The sequence below is a fragment of the Phoenix dactylifera genome, chromosome 5 (assembly GCF_009389715.1).
Source record: "Phoenix dactylifera cultivar Barhee BC4 chromosome 5, palm_55x_up_171113_PBpolish2nd_filt_p, whole genome shotgun sequence".
NCBI lineage: Eukaryota > Viridiplantae > Streptophyta > Magnoliopsida > Arecales > Arecaceae > Phoenix > Phoenix dactylifera.
In genome coordinates this window covers 17,826,347-17,840,411 of record NC_052396.1, presented here as the reverse complement: position 1 = coordinate 17,840,411, position 14,065 = coordinate 17,826,347, and the positions used below count along the sequence as shown (strand labels likewise).

At 40.4% G+C, this 14,065-nt stretch overlaps 1 protein-coding gene across 4 annotated transcripts; it reads left to right on the top strand.

The window, feature by feature from the left end:
* Positions 1 to 3,217: 3,217 nt before the first annotated feature.
* Positions 3,218 to 13,655, top strand: LOC103698485 (50S ribosomal protein L4-like). 4 transcript variants are annotated; one of them, XM_039126934.1, is made up of 9 exons: positions 3,218 to 3,932; positions 6,601 to 6,721; positions 9,011 to 9,159; positions 11,571 to 11,678; positions 11,808 to 11,927; positions 12,475 to 12,648; positions 12,810 to 12,970; positions 13,063 to 13,189; positions 13,323 to 13,655. In XM_039126934.1, the coding sequence occupies exons 1-7, from the start codon at positions 3,708 to 3,710 to the stop codon at positions 12,909 to 12,911; spliced, it is 999 nt and encodes a 332-aa protein (XP_038982862.1). In that variant the 5' UTR covers positions 3,218 to 3,707; the 3' UTR covers positions 12,912 to 12,970; positions 13,063 to 13,189; positions 13,323 to 13,655. The 4 variants fall into 4 exon arrangements, with proteins under 4 accessions (XP_038982862.1, XP_038982863.1, XP_038982860.1 ...); XM_039126935.1 differs by having other exon boundaries at positions 13,063 to 13,238; XM_039126932.1 differs by having other exon boundaries at positions 12,810 to 13,189.
* Positions 13,656 to 14,065: the final 410 nt, after the last annotated feature.

Below are 14,065 nucleotides of genomic sequence, written 5' to 3'. Positions count from 1 at the left end.
GCCGGCTGAGGCGCCGAGTTTCTTCTTGACATCCTTGGGCGATGAATACCAAGGTGTCGACTTCGTGAACACGCTGCAAGAAAGAAAAGGAAGAAGACAGTAAGTAAATTATTTGTATACACTAGTGGCTGAAGGAAAATTAAGGGGATAACTTACCCGAACAGTGTTGCAATAAGCACTATCGACGATTGCCTCCAGGAACAAATTGCGGAACTCGGCCCGGTCTGCTGGAAGCATTGCGCGCCGAAATACCGCACGCGCGACATCGGCGTCGTGAAGAGTCGAGCTCCCCTCAAGGAACGGGGACCCCGGCTCAGCCGATTCTCCCCCCGGGCCCCGTGAAGTGCTCGGCCCCCCTGAGCTTGGAACCTCGGAGCCCCTGCTCTGCTCGGGCTCCGAGCGCTGCGACTCGACGGTCGCTTGCCCCCTCCGCTCGGAGATAGGAGCGGGGCAGAGAGGGGCCGCCGAATCCGACACCCTCGTAAAGCTCGGGGCTGCGTCCCCGGCAGCTAGCTCCCGCCCTTGAGCGGCTGTAGAGGCCCCCGCCTCCGGGCCTCTCGCCCCGGCCAAGGTAGAAGCGCCGGCCGACCTCGATTTTTTCCGAGGCTGGGGAATAGCCCCGCCGGCCTCGGCCTCCCGCCTCTTCAATCGGGAGAAGAGAGATGTGTTGCTGGTCGGCATGTGAGGAATATTTGAAACAGGGAAAATTTTTCTAAGTATCAGACCAACGTTAAAAAAGGAAGAAGAAACAGATAAAGTAAAGATGAAACAATACAACTACTCTTACCCTCGGGATGCGCCGAACTCAGGCCAATGCTCACCAAGGCGTCCTCTTTCAAGAGCTCGGCCAGGTTAAACCCCTTCCCGAGGCCCCGTAGGGCGTCCAGGACCCTCAGCTCCCTCGCCAAGGGCTCGGAGAGGCTGTTGAGAGCTTTTAGCCGAGGGTGCCCCCACCTCGGGTTAAACCCCCACGGCACCTCGGACGCAAGAAAGAAAAATTTCCCGTTCCACTCATGAATAGAGGAAGGGGCACCCTGGAAGAGTGACATACCGCCCCGAAAGGCGAAGTATAGCCACCCTCCATCCGCCGGGTTTTTCTTTAACAAAAAACACCGGCGGAAAATACTCACCAAGGTCGGGATCCCATGTGCGAGACAAAGGGATAAGAACCCGACTATGGTCCTCTACGAATTCGGAGCGAGCTGTGCTGGGACGAGCTGATACTCCACCAGTAAGCTGTTCACGAACTCGTGCAGGGGAAATCGCAGACCGGCCCAGAGCGTCTCGCGGTGAATCACGATCCGACCTGGGGGCGGCCGCATTACCCTGTCCTCCGGCCCCGCAGTTTCAAGATGAAACTCGGGCTGGAAAAAGAACCGGGAGCGGATCAACTCCAGCTCCTCCCCCGACAAACTAGATCCGACTTCATCCGGACTGAAACCCATCTCTAAGAAAAAGTACAGAGACAAAAGAGAGGAAAAGAAAAAGGGAAGAAGAGGGAGAAACCCCCTAACTGACAAAAGGAAGGAACCTACGGGGGGAGTCGCCAGAAATTGCTCCGAGCACCACCGGTGAGGTTTTTGTTGAGAAAGAGAACGAAGATGGAAACGGCAAAAAAGAAAGGGCAACCAGACAAGGCTCCTTTTAGGGCTGGGGGGTTTATATAGGCCCCCCTGGCGGCCCAGATCGGCGGGCTCGATTTTCACCCCCCGTCTGGATTGCGCCACGTGTCGGCCTCGGAAGCTGAAGCACCGCATTCATTCCGGACCGATGTGTCGAGTACAAAATCGATGCGCCGTCCCATCGGATCTCACGACCTCATCATGGGTCCGCAAGGCCGGACCGCCTCAAAAGACGAGCGAATGCCACCCCCGCTCCCTTCATTTAATAAGCCCCAGGGACGCGTGGAGCACTGATGTAATCTTAGCCTCCCAAATTTCTATTCGGCCAATACGAGATTAAAAGCGTCCGACCTCGGATCATACCACGTGTCCACTTTGAAGAACGAAACGACGTACCTATTCAAAAAGGGCGCCTCAACCACAAGATCAAGGCGCCGCCCCATCGAGCCCAGGGACCCCATCATGAGTTCGCCGTATGAAGTGATCTCGGAGAGTCAAAGGGCGCAACCTCCGTTATAAATGCTTCGGGATGAGTAAGGACGCAGACCCCATCATAAGTTCACCATATAAAACGACCTCGAAGGGCCAAAAGGCGCAGCCTCCGTTATAAAGGCTTCAAGACGCGTAAGGAAGCAGACATGATCCAATCCCCCTCGGCCTCGATAAATATAATAACGACTTCTACTTCCCGCGTCCGAGCTCGCAAGCGGCTCCAACTCGGAAGTCGGGGGGTAGTGTTGGGGGAATGTGGTTTTCCCCCCAGTACATGGGAACCTCGTCACCAGAAGACCGCATAATGGCCGACCTTAGACGGCCAAGGTCGGCGTCCGACCTCGGAACGTCCGACCCGGAGAGCTCCCAACCTCGGAAGTCCGTCCTCGTCGCCCACCTACCACGGTTGTGCCCTTCCGAAGTCCGGCCGGGGGCCATACCCTGCCACCGCCCCAGCATTTATTACGTATGATCTCTGCAAACCTGCAGTTCACTCAATAATTAATGCACATCTCCGATTTACTCAACAATTAATGCACATCTCCGACGCACTCAACAATTAATGCGTGTGGCTCCTATCATCTACGGATCCTCAGCTCTCCACGGCAAATCGGCTCAGCAGGATCCCGTCGGCCGTGACAACTCTCTGACCTCGGCCTCACCTCCGACATCAATGCAATGATTCACCCGATCGCGCGCCAGTTCAAGTCGTACGACGGCCTCACCTCCGACATCAATGCAATGATTCACCTGATCGCGTGCCAGACCAAGCAACGTGCTGAGTCGTACGACGGCCTCGCCCTATCACATCACAGGTAATCCGACCCCCCTATAAAAAGGGGACCCTTGCTTTCCGATGGAGGTTGGACTCAGAAAAACTCAGGAAAAACTTACCTCCTTTCTTCTTTAAACGAAGTTTCCCCCCTCTGACTTAAGCATCGGAGGGCCGGCGCTGGAAGACCCGGCCACCGGCTTTTCTGCAGGCACCCCTACGGAGGACGCCGCTCGCCGACGGATCGCCATCCACCTGTGCCCACCAGCAGCTCTCCCTCCTCAGCGGACGACCGCCCCCGGGTCCAATTTCCAGCAACAAGGGATGGAGAGGATTGGAAACAAAAGAAGCTCCTGTCATTCTCTTCCTTTCCGTTAAATGTTCTGCTTAGATCCCTAATCTTCATTCCCTATCCTTCATCAATCTTTTCAGATTTTTGATCTCGATTCCCCATCTCTGTTTCCTCCATTGTTGCCTCAATGTTTCTTAGCAGTTATCATGGAGGATTTTTATTCTTTCTGTTGTCCTCTTTGTTTTCTAATGAGATCTGTTTGGTTCTTTGGTGATTCGCTTTGTTGATTGTTAATTTTGGTGGTCTTTTCGCGGATGGTCGTTGTCATGTTTCCCTGAGACCGCCGGGAGTCCAAAATCGTATTAGGAGGTGGGGGTGGGGGCATCACAGACTTTTCACAACCCCGCTGTATATATATATAAATACCGAGAACCCAAACCCTTACTGGTCTCTCCGCACCTCTCGTTCTCTTTGTCGCCAGCAGAGCAGAGAGCCGCCCAGGCGGTGGCGGGAGGTAGAGCGAGCGATCATGCCGGCGGGGCTCGGGCTGCGGGACCTGTTCTCGCGGCCGTTCAGGAAGCACGGGTACATCCCGTTGGCGACGTATATGAGGAGGTACAAGATCGGGGACTATGTGGACATCGAGGTGAACGGGGCCGTCCACAAGGGCATGCCCTACAAGTTCTATCACGGCCGCACCGGCTGCGTCTGGAACGTCACCAAGCGCGCTATCGGCGTCGAGATCAACAAGCAGGTATTGCTACTCCTCTCTCTCTCTCTCTCTCTCTCGCTTGCTTTCTCTCCACCGAATCTGATTCCTTTTTCTTTTTTTCTTTCAGTCTCTCTCTCTCTCTCTCTCTTTCTCTCTCTCTCGGTCTCTATCTTGGTTTATGGAGTTTTTAATCGTTAAAAGGGTCTTGTGTTTTCGACAGTTACATTGTTCTTGGTGGTGCTCTCTGTTGCTTGTAGCTGTTCTTTTTTTTTTTTCAAAAAAAAAAAAAAAGTAGTCTTGGTGTTTGAGTTTTTTCCCCTTATATGTTTTGTTAGAATTCATTAAATTTTAGGAAGAACGACATTAGATATCAAATTTTGTTGGTAGATTTTCGATAGTCCATGTGTGTCATTGCTATGTAGTCTTCTTTCCAAAGTGCTCCTGATAGATTAATATCAGCTGAAGCTTTACTTTGTTTAAATTTGGTTGCCATCAAGCAGAAAGTGCAGATGCTAAGGGTTTAGCAATTCAAATTAACTAATTAAAGATCAGAACTTTTAACTTGCAGGGCAGGAGGGAGAGAATTGACACAGAATCACACAAATAAAAGGTGCTGACAATATAAATGTTCCTAAGGCATATCTGTCTGTTTTAATCCATTGAGCATTGATATCCTAACCATTAGCCACTGAATTTGACATGTAAAGCAGAGATACATAGACCCAGCCCATATGGGCATTGGTGTAGCATGGCCATTTCTTGTTCCTTCGAATTGTATAGTTTTTTGTTCCTCGGAACATCCCCGTATGTCTTCTTTTTCTGTATTTCAATTAGGGAGGGGGGTGACTCATCGATAATTTTGTTGTTCAGAAATGACTTCTGATTCTGCGAAGGAGAATGATGAATGATTGGTGGAAAAAAATACTGTGGTGCCCATCTATAGATTTGAGTAATATTTGAAATTGCACTGATCATTGTGAAGTGGATATAGTGGGAAGACTGGCGTTCCTCTAGAAAAATTGTACTCATGGTGTAAGTTTAAATTTTGTCCTGAAGGATTTGTAGAGCCAGCCCTAGGTTCATATGATATGTTCTTTTGGTTATCTTTAATAATAATAATAACGGCGAAGAAGAATTGCATCTGGCCTTTGCACTTGAGTTTCCTTAGTTTGACACATTACTACATCAAGCTGAACCTGCTGAAGCCTTAGAATTTAATTTGAATGAAAGGAAAGAACAAAAGTGCACTGAACTTCAACTTTGATTGTTTCAGTTTTTTTTTTGGCCAACAATGTTAAATGGTTTATATTCAGTTGTTAGGTTTTCGAAAAAAACTTGCATGACTCAAAACCAACAACTGTATATGAAGCATTCAGATGATTATCTCTGGCAGTGTTTCTGAAATATAACAGACATGAAACAGACCTTGATATTTAATCTATGCTAGAGAAAGCCATGACCTTTTTCTTAATTATCTATCCTCCATTTTTTTTAGTGCTATAAGAAGTTACAGTGGTAGCTATTTTTTTTGCAAAGAAATGTTGAAGCTTATGCACTATGGTTCTGTCCCAGTGTTACTACAAGTGCAATTAGGAATGAAATTTGTGTATGATGTCTTAATCATATTCAACATACTTGTAGATCTTTGCTCTGCTACTGAAATTCAAATGTTAACCTGCAAGATATTAATATTCTTATTGTAGGTTAGCTTCTCCTGTGGTCAGCCAACCTGCTTTCTCAAGTGAATCTTAAATTTTCTAAATTCTTTCTTCTAGGGCCCTATTTAATGTGAAAAAAGAAGCAAAATTGTAGATATCTGTAGTTTTCTTTTGCCAGACATACTTTATCCTCCAATCAATTAAGACGTTGTTGTTGGAGGTGTTTACTTTAGTAGTTTTGAAATTTATTCAGTTTACTGCCATGTTCCATTGAAGTTTTAGTGCTTGGGGATTTTGATGAGTTATTCTTTTGGGAGTGTTCCGACCTTTTAACACTATAAAAAAATGATCTAGAAATTTCTCATCTCACAGTTGACACCTATATCATGCCACATAGAATAAAAGATAATGGGGACTAGTGACGGCTTTTCATTTCCAACGGTCTAGCAATCAAATATAAAATGTCTCTATGCAATCAAATATAAAATGTCTCTATGTTCAACCAATGTGGGAATACTTCTGTTCTAAAGCCAGGGTTCCGCGTTTCCTTCAGATGGTTGCTGCTTCTGGTTTGAGGGACCCTGGAAGTTTTTCAAAAGAAGAATATAGAATGAGTTGGTTCGCCATGGTTGCATGGTTAGTTGGACAAGCTGGCTGAATAGAAGCTGATAGCTCTTTTATAGTGGGCTTTGTGGTGTCATGGATATCATTGATAAGTCTTTGTTTCTTGTGATAGACTGGACTAGGATGTGTTCTGTGTCTATACTGAAGAGAATTTCCCATCTTCTATCTTTTCTTCACTCATTGTATTGTGTCTCTATTTTCTTTTCTTTACCTTCTCTATCCTCCTCTTCTCTTCTCTCTCCCTCTATCTTTTGTACTTCTCCTTTCTTTTACTTGATGAAAGTGATGAGCCTTGCCTAATCTTTACTCAAAAAAAAGGGGGAAATTCAGAATGATATAAGCACAGTATATATACCCTTTAAACTTTTGCTATGTCTCTTTTTAACAGTTTTTTCTACACTAACGGATCTAAAACTGTGTATTTGCAGCATGGCTTTCCTTTTATCAATTGTAGGAGGTTTTCCACTCTCGAGTCCCAGGCAAACGAAGGTCAGATTCCACCGGAGCTGTTAACAAATCGAACTGTGTTAACGCCGGACCGTGTTATAGGTATTTTCATTTTTTTTCACTACATTTTGCTGCTGGAATTGTAGTAATTTTAATATCATCCCTTTTGCATGGAGTCTAAATAAAATATTCTTTTGTTCATTGCACTTATAGTTTCAAATATCACAGCCATATTTGTTCACACACCACTGCTGTCATAACAATATTTGATGTTTCTGATGGTGTGCCCAATTTAGTGAAAAACATGATTAAGAGCATGATGTAGTTTTGTATTTTCTTAGACAATACCATTAAGTTTTGTCAATGCATGTGCGATCTCTCTCATGTATGGATGAATCGGAATATCTAGAAATTTTTCTTGTTGACTCTGAACTCACCACCTTCTGTCTGTACAACATAGTTAATGAAGGCTCACTCAGACTTTCATTATTATTTATTAGTGCACTGTTTTTGGTTAGATGTATAAAGAGATTTTTTAGAAGAAATTTCCTATTGTTTAAGTCTTAAAGGTGACTGCATTCTTAAATACTTAAATAGAGCCAACTGCCAACTCATGCATTTAAACTTCATTTAAGTATTTTATATACATCATTATCGAGTTTCAAAAGTGATCTCCTCCATTACACTTTTGGATGTCATTTTCCTATAACGTCACTCCACTGGGAATTGCAGAGCTAGTAATCTTATTGGCTTGCCTAGGGCACGTTGTTGGCATTAATCAATATGGACTTACAAAGAATGATGATTATTCCCTAGGATGTGGATAACATCGTGATATCCATTGGACATTGAAGATATTCTCTCAATGACTAGGGACCTCACAACATGTTAGAATAAAAAATGTACGTGTATTATAACTGTTGTCATGTTTTAACTTGGTTTATGAATAGAGGAGTGCTGTTTTCCTTGGATCCATTTGATAAAGATATGCTAAGCTGCCTTTTGGCATTGCTGTAGGTAGCGGACCTTTTGATTGTAGAGCTGTAGGCAAAAGAGCTTTTGTTAGTAGAGCTTTTAATAAAAAGCTATTTACTACTTGGTAACTATGTTTTTGACGTGCTATGGAACTTTAACATCTATTTGGTAACTCAAATGAGAAAGTGCTTTCAAGAAATGATAATGAAGTATATTACATAGTTCTTTCAGTTGTCGCTATCAATTGTTTACCTGATTATTTTATTAAAAAACTGTTATTATAAAGTATTTTAATTTATAAATTATTTATTTTGATATTTAATCGAAATTTCATGATAAATAATAAAATTTCAAATTTATTATAAAAATATATAATATTTTTATAATGTTATATATAATAAAAATGAGATTTATTATTATATCCTTACAATATTATAATATTATTACAATATTGTGTAATATTTGTAATATTATGTTTTTTACAATACGGTCATTATAATATATAATGATGATGTAATAATATAATATAATTATAATTTTATGATAATATTATTATATTATACTATATTATATTATCTGGTTATTGTATTGTATTATCAGAAATTGTTATTATAAGGTATTGTTAACTTATAAATTCTTTTTAAAATTATTTTTTAAAAAAAATTATTATCCGGACTCGAATTTGGGTCTTTTATGTCAAAAAATAGTTTTCCAATGCATCTCATTGTAGAACTTTTTGCACAAAAGCTCCAAATTGGAGCTTGTCCTAGTAGACCTTTTTAGATTGTGGAGGAGCTAGAAAGCTATTTAAAAAGTTTTACTAAACACCTTAAAGTCACCTAAAAGAGCTTCTGAGCCTCCAAGAATCGTTTTTTCGCCCTCCAAAAGCAATGCCAAATGGGGCCTAACTGGTCTAATAATTGTCTACATCTTGCAATATGTTGTGCTCATCAAAACGTAAGAAGCTTCTCTTGGAGCGACGAACATCAAGAAGTTGGCATAGTGTCTCCTAGGCTTATACATGTAAAAAATAAGGCTGCTGCCAAAACATAACCAGCCTGATAGCAAAGGCCATGATGGCAAGGAACTCTGAAATGGAATGCTAGCTGCTATTTTTTTTCCTTTTTTAAAAAAGCTAAGATTGTGTACTATGGATCTATCATCAAAATTTGTTACTCTATTCAGTTTTTTTGGTGCTCAACTTTAATTGGATGCAGCTAATGTGTACCACTTATCATTTAAGCAAGCTTAATCTGTATTTATCTATCTTTTTTTCTTCCTGCAACTGGTTAAATCTAATTTGTGGCTTTTCACTGTACTAATAATATTATTCTAATGCACAGATTTCCCAATTCATTAGTCTTCTAAACATATCGACATAATAGCACATGTGAAACCTTTTTTTGAATATTGCAGGCCAATATGCAGATCTAGTAACAAGAGTGACAAATTTCCATGATGAGGATAAGGGCTACATGGTTTTGGGTGGTGATGTTTTTGATGTTCCCATTAGGAAGGATATTGTTCACCGAGTTGTACGGTGGCAGCTTGCAAAACGACAGCAGGTGATCTACAATATGCACTCTTCTGTATAAAGAACAAAAATCCATAATTTGTTTTTCTTGTTGACCTTCTACAAAAATAATTGTCTTCTGAAGTCATGATTGTCATGGATATAGTCTATCATCCAAAGTACCTTCACCATTTTCATTCAACTTGAATAACATATTTTTTTCTTATATTGACCTTTTGTTTATTGTCTTCCATCGACCTTTTCTAGTTGTAGGTGGTTTATGTTTTGTGGCAACAATTTTTCTTCTTCTTTTTTTTCAATCATATTAACATTAAATTATGTGATCCAAATTAAATTCCTAGCCCACCTTCTGAAACAAACTTTCAAAATTTTTATTTCTTTTCGTCTTCTTTTGTATAAAGGACTATGCGTGCTCTTTAGTTGAATTTTATGTCCTTGAACACTATTATAGGCAAGTTATGAGGGTTTGTACATTGACAATTAGAAGGTAGAATTATGTTTATCGACCTATTTATTAGAAGTTGGAAATTGATGATTACATGGGGATCATATCATTGTCATCGATCTTAATTTAGGGCATGTGCTATTGCAAGGATCTCGAAAAAGCATCAGAAATATGTCTATGTAGTGATAATGCATAATCTTTAAACATATCTTGACTTTTCAAGTATGTATTGGCTTTCTCTCAATTATTTTTTGGTTTTGTGGAGCTTTTTCTATTTATTTACAATTTTTTGTTGGGGGATGGTATAAAATAAAAACCTAAGCACTTTCCTCAGCTGGCTTGAACTTAGATATTAATTGTTTCTTTTCAAGATTTCATCCTTTGACACAATTTTTTCTAACATTTTAATTCAAAAGATAAATAGATCTTTTAAACTATGACCTAGTTTAACCTCCCTTATAATTTAAATATTATTTTGTTGATAAATGATAATATGGAAAACTGGTGGCTCTTCTTGCTGTATAAATATCACTGCTGGACCATGATTGATGGAGTTGAAACCCATCTTAACACATGGTCTCATAATATAAAAAGGATCCTCTTGCTATATGTAGAGTGCCATTTGCTTAACTTGAGGATTATGAGCTGGCCGTAATACTAATGAATCTAATATTAGATGCCTGACCCATATCATATGTGGTTGTATTTTCCAATCTTCTCTTGGATTTTTGGGTTCATTCAAGAGATTTTATATATAATGGTCATTAAACATGTATTTCCCATGCAATATATAGTAGACATCTTTTGACATATTTTAACCAATGTGAAACCCTATTTGTTCAATCTTTTGCTTGTCATATGTCGAGACATCACATCTGCATGTTTGAGAACTCTTAGTTGTGACTCTTAACTCCTATACCAATCTTTGTGGTCACTTCCATCTATTTTAATCATGATTCATGAAAACCTCATGAAAATTGCTGTAAGGCTGGCAATTTTGTCCTAAGCTCATTTGCCCAAATTGATTGAACCCATATCTGATTGGGCAAGGGTCTAGTAGACCTTTCCTACTGGCTGATTGGGTTCAGGCTTGGGTTAAAGGGTTCTGGCCAACACTGCACTGTCGCCATCTGTCATCTTACCATGCGAAGGTCCTGACAGCCTGCTCTGCAACAACTCTACCTTTCCTCATCCCTTCTCATTTTTCCAGCCCCACACCTCTACCCTGCAACTCAGCCGCCTGCTTGATCCTTTCCTTTCCTTTCTTTCTCTTCCAGTCTTCCTTTCTCTTCACTGACTGTGAAAGCATTATTAAAGGATTTATTTGAATGAAAACAAGAAAAGATAATATTTTTCCTATTGCTTTATACCTGTAAGTGGTGAGGCATAGTATTGTATGGCAAATGCCAAATTGAGAAATGTACTATGGTTTGTGATATGCAATTATAGGGACCAGACAGTTATAGATGTGATCGGTTGATTACTAGGATGTGAAGTAAGGGAACTTTTGCTTACTATGAGTGTTAACTCTTGAACTGGTGATCCAGTAAACTCTAACGCCCAAATAGATTGTGCAGTGAATTGTTATCTAGCTAGGCTTTTTATCTGCATTTATACTTCTTTACTTCTAGATTTTTCCATTGGAATTTCATATACATGATCATATTATCTTATTACATTTTAAATAACTTATATATCATCCTAGAGTAATCTATGAAGTGAAATGTGACTTTGCAAGTGAAGCACATCACGGACTTAAATCGATTTACTCTTCACTCATCTATGCATGTATGCATGCACATATATGATTATGTATGTCTGCAATTTAATGCTTGTGGGTGGCTGGATCAGCGTATGATGAGATCCTAATGCATGTGACATGCATCTTCTCAAGTAAATCATGCCAATTGATATGTTAGATTTTCTTCTTGTTTTCTCAATCTTGAATATGAAGAAATCACGAAATTTTGAAACATCTCATCAAACGTGTTCTACAGGGGACACACTCAACAAAAACAATAAGTGAAGTAAGTGGCTCAGGGAGAAAACCATACAAGCAAAAAGGCACCGGACGAGCAAGGCATGGGACTTTACGTGGGCCTCAGGTTAGTTGACTTTAGCTTTTTGTTAATTGCTTTTACTATAGCGAATGGCGTTTGTTCGAACAGCCTGTTTACTATTTCTATTTTCTATTACAATAGTGCTGTTTGGTTTGATGAAGTGTATCCCAACAGTTTAGGCATGGTGCCACCATGCATGGGCCTAAGCCACGAAGTCATGCAATCAAGCTGCAAAAGAAGGTTCGACGTCTGGGACTGAAAGTTGCCTTGTCAGCTCGAACAGCTGAAGGCAAGGCAAGTGTTTATCTCATCTTTTCTTCCCCGCACCCACCACATGCGCATGTTAAATTTCTTAATATGATCACTATACATAAACTTTTATTTTTCTCTCTTATTTTGAGAATAAACATTTACATTTTTCCAGTGTTATCTAATTCCATATCTACTAACATAACATATGCATGATGAAATTCTAGTAAGTGTTTCATGCTTTTACTCGAGTTATTTGCTATGTCCTCATGGCACAGCATTCTCTAAAGCTTTGAAATCTTTGGAGTTGGTTGGAACGCTAGTTTTCCCTTGCATTCTTATTTAGTTAACTACAATATTTATAAAAGAATACAATTGGATTATCTGAATCTTTCCATTGTTGATCCACCAGGCATCAAAATTTCCTAGGTTACGCTGATTTTTTTTAAAAGACCTGACAAATTGTCATGTCATGTCAAGCCTAGTTGGTATCATGCACCACTTAAGAGTAGATGCCCTGGTAATCTTGTATCATCTTGTTCAGTTGTTTGTATTTATCGTGTAGGATGTTTCTAATAGTGCTTTCTAACAGCTTCTAGTTTTTGAGGATCTGGCGGTTCCTAGCCACAAGACTAAAAATATTGTGAATTACGTCTCCCAATTGGAGAACACGAAGAAGGTTTTGTTGGTGGATGGTGGTCCTATAGATGACAAACTGAAGCTGGCAACAAGAAACCTGCGTTATGTGAACGTATTGCCTTCAATTGTAAGTAACCTAAAAAATTAAAAGAACAAGAACAATCAAACCATACTGGAATGAATTGAATGGTTATGACAAGATTAGCGATTTGGTTCAGGAATGTATTGATCATAATGCGGTAGATTTTCCTCTTGATCTGTTTGTTGATATCAATTTGGTTCTTGCAGGGTCTGAATGTTTACAGCATCCTGCAGCATGATACTCTTGTGATGACCCGAGATGCTGTTAATAGGATTGTCGAGCGGATGCATACTCCCATCAACCGCTGAGGCAATGGGACTGACAAGCTAAAAATTTAGGGGTTTTGTTGACCGGCTGTTTCAGTAAGGTTATTCTTTTTTTCAAAAAAAAAAAATCACAGCTTTACGGGAATGAGTTATTCTTCCCTTTGTTTACATCTTCAAACTGCCTGCTTACCAGTGTTTCAGTGCGTCACAATTACATGTAAGGTCTAACAAGCAAGAAACTAGAATATTTGCTACCTGCATCATGCCTTGGTGGACATCATCTTTGAGGCTTAAATGAAGTTGTAATGATCAAAAAAAAGGTATGCTAAAGTTTAATGAGGAAAATTTTATTAAGTCAATGCAGATGAGGTAGGGAAAAAGTTTTAATATTTCCATCGTCGTCAGCGATTCTTATAAGTGAGAACATGGCCTAATTGTTGCTATCTGTTGCAGATTACAAAACATGAAGTATTTGGATGAAAAAGAGCATTGTAGGATTTAGAAGCCAGTCATTGACCAGCAATCAGATAAATTTGGGATGCTGTGCTTGGCACCGGCGGTTCATATGATATCATTGAAGCTTTCCTGAGAAAATAACTAGAGACTGTTCAAAGTCTTGTTTATTTGGACCGTCCACTCGGTGGATCCTAAAGCAAAATTAGACTACGCCACTTCTCGGTGGAACAAGAAGGCCAAAAAATTTCCTCATAAGTTTCATGGGTCATTGACTCATTGCTTGCTTGTTTATTTCTTCCAATTATTTTAAGGACGCAGAATTCTCGGCTCCACATTTCTCCTTAATGGGTTGGTTTGACTTGGACCATGACCGGGGTGGTATGTGAGAGAACATATGGGAAAGCATTGCCTTTTGAACAGAACGCGTATTTGACTCGAGAGGACTTTGACTACTAACAAGTTGCAGATTCAATAGCTTCAACAAAAACCATCACTTTATTAAGATCAAAACTATGTACAAAAAAGTATTAGTTACTGTAGAGTTTTGCAGCAGATATTTTCAGCAAAATAACAAAAAAAAGAAAAAATCAAAGCAACCACAAAAGAACATAGAATATTACGTGGTTCGGCAAGCACCTGCCTACGTCCATGGCGTGATCATCTTTGTCCATGGTGTGTTCATCTTCTGTACTTCGAGAAAAATTAAGAAAATTATATTAAAAAAATTTGCTCAAATTTAA

Excerpts from the sequence above, each read along its gene's own strand:
- LOC103698485 (XM_039126934.1), top strand. The coding sequence starts at position 3,708 with ATGCCGGCGGGGCTCGGGCTGCGGGACCTGTTCTCGCGGCCGTTCAGG. Across the intron at positions 6,722-9,010 it reads AACGCCGGACCGTGTTATAG|GCCAATATGCAGATCTAGTA; the intron begins GTATTTTCATTT and ends TGAATATTGCAG. Across the intron at positions 9,160-11,570 it reads AGCTTGCAAAACGACAGCAG|GGGACACACTCAACAAAAAC; the intron begins GTGATCTACAAT and ends CGTGTTCTACAG.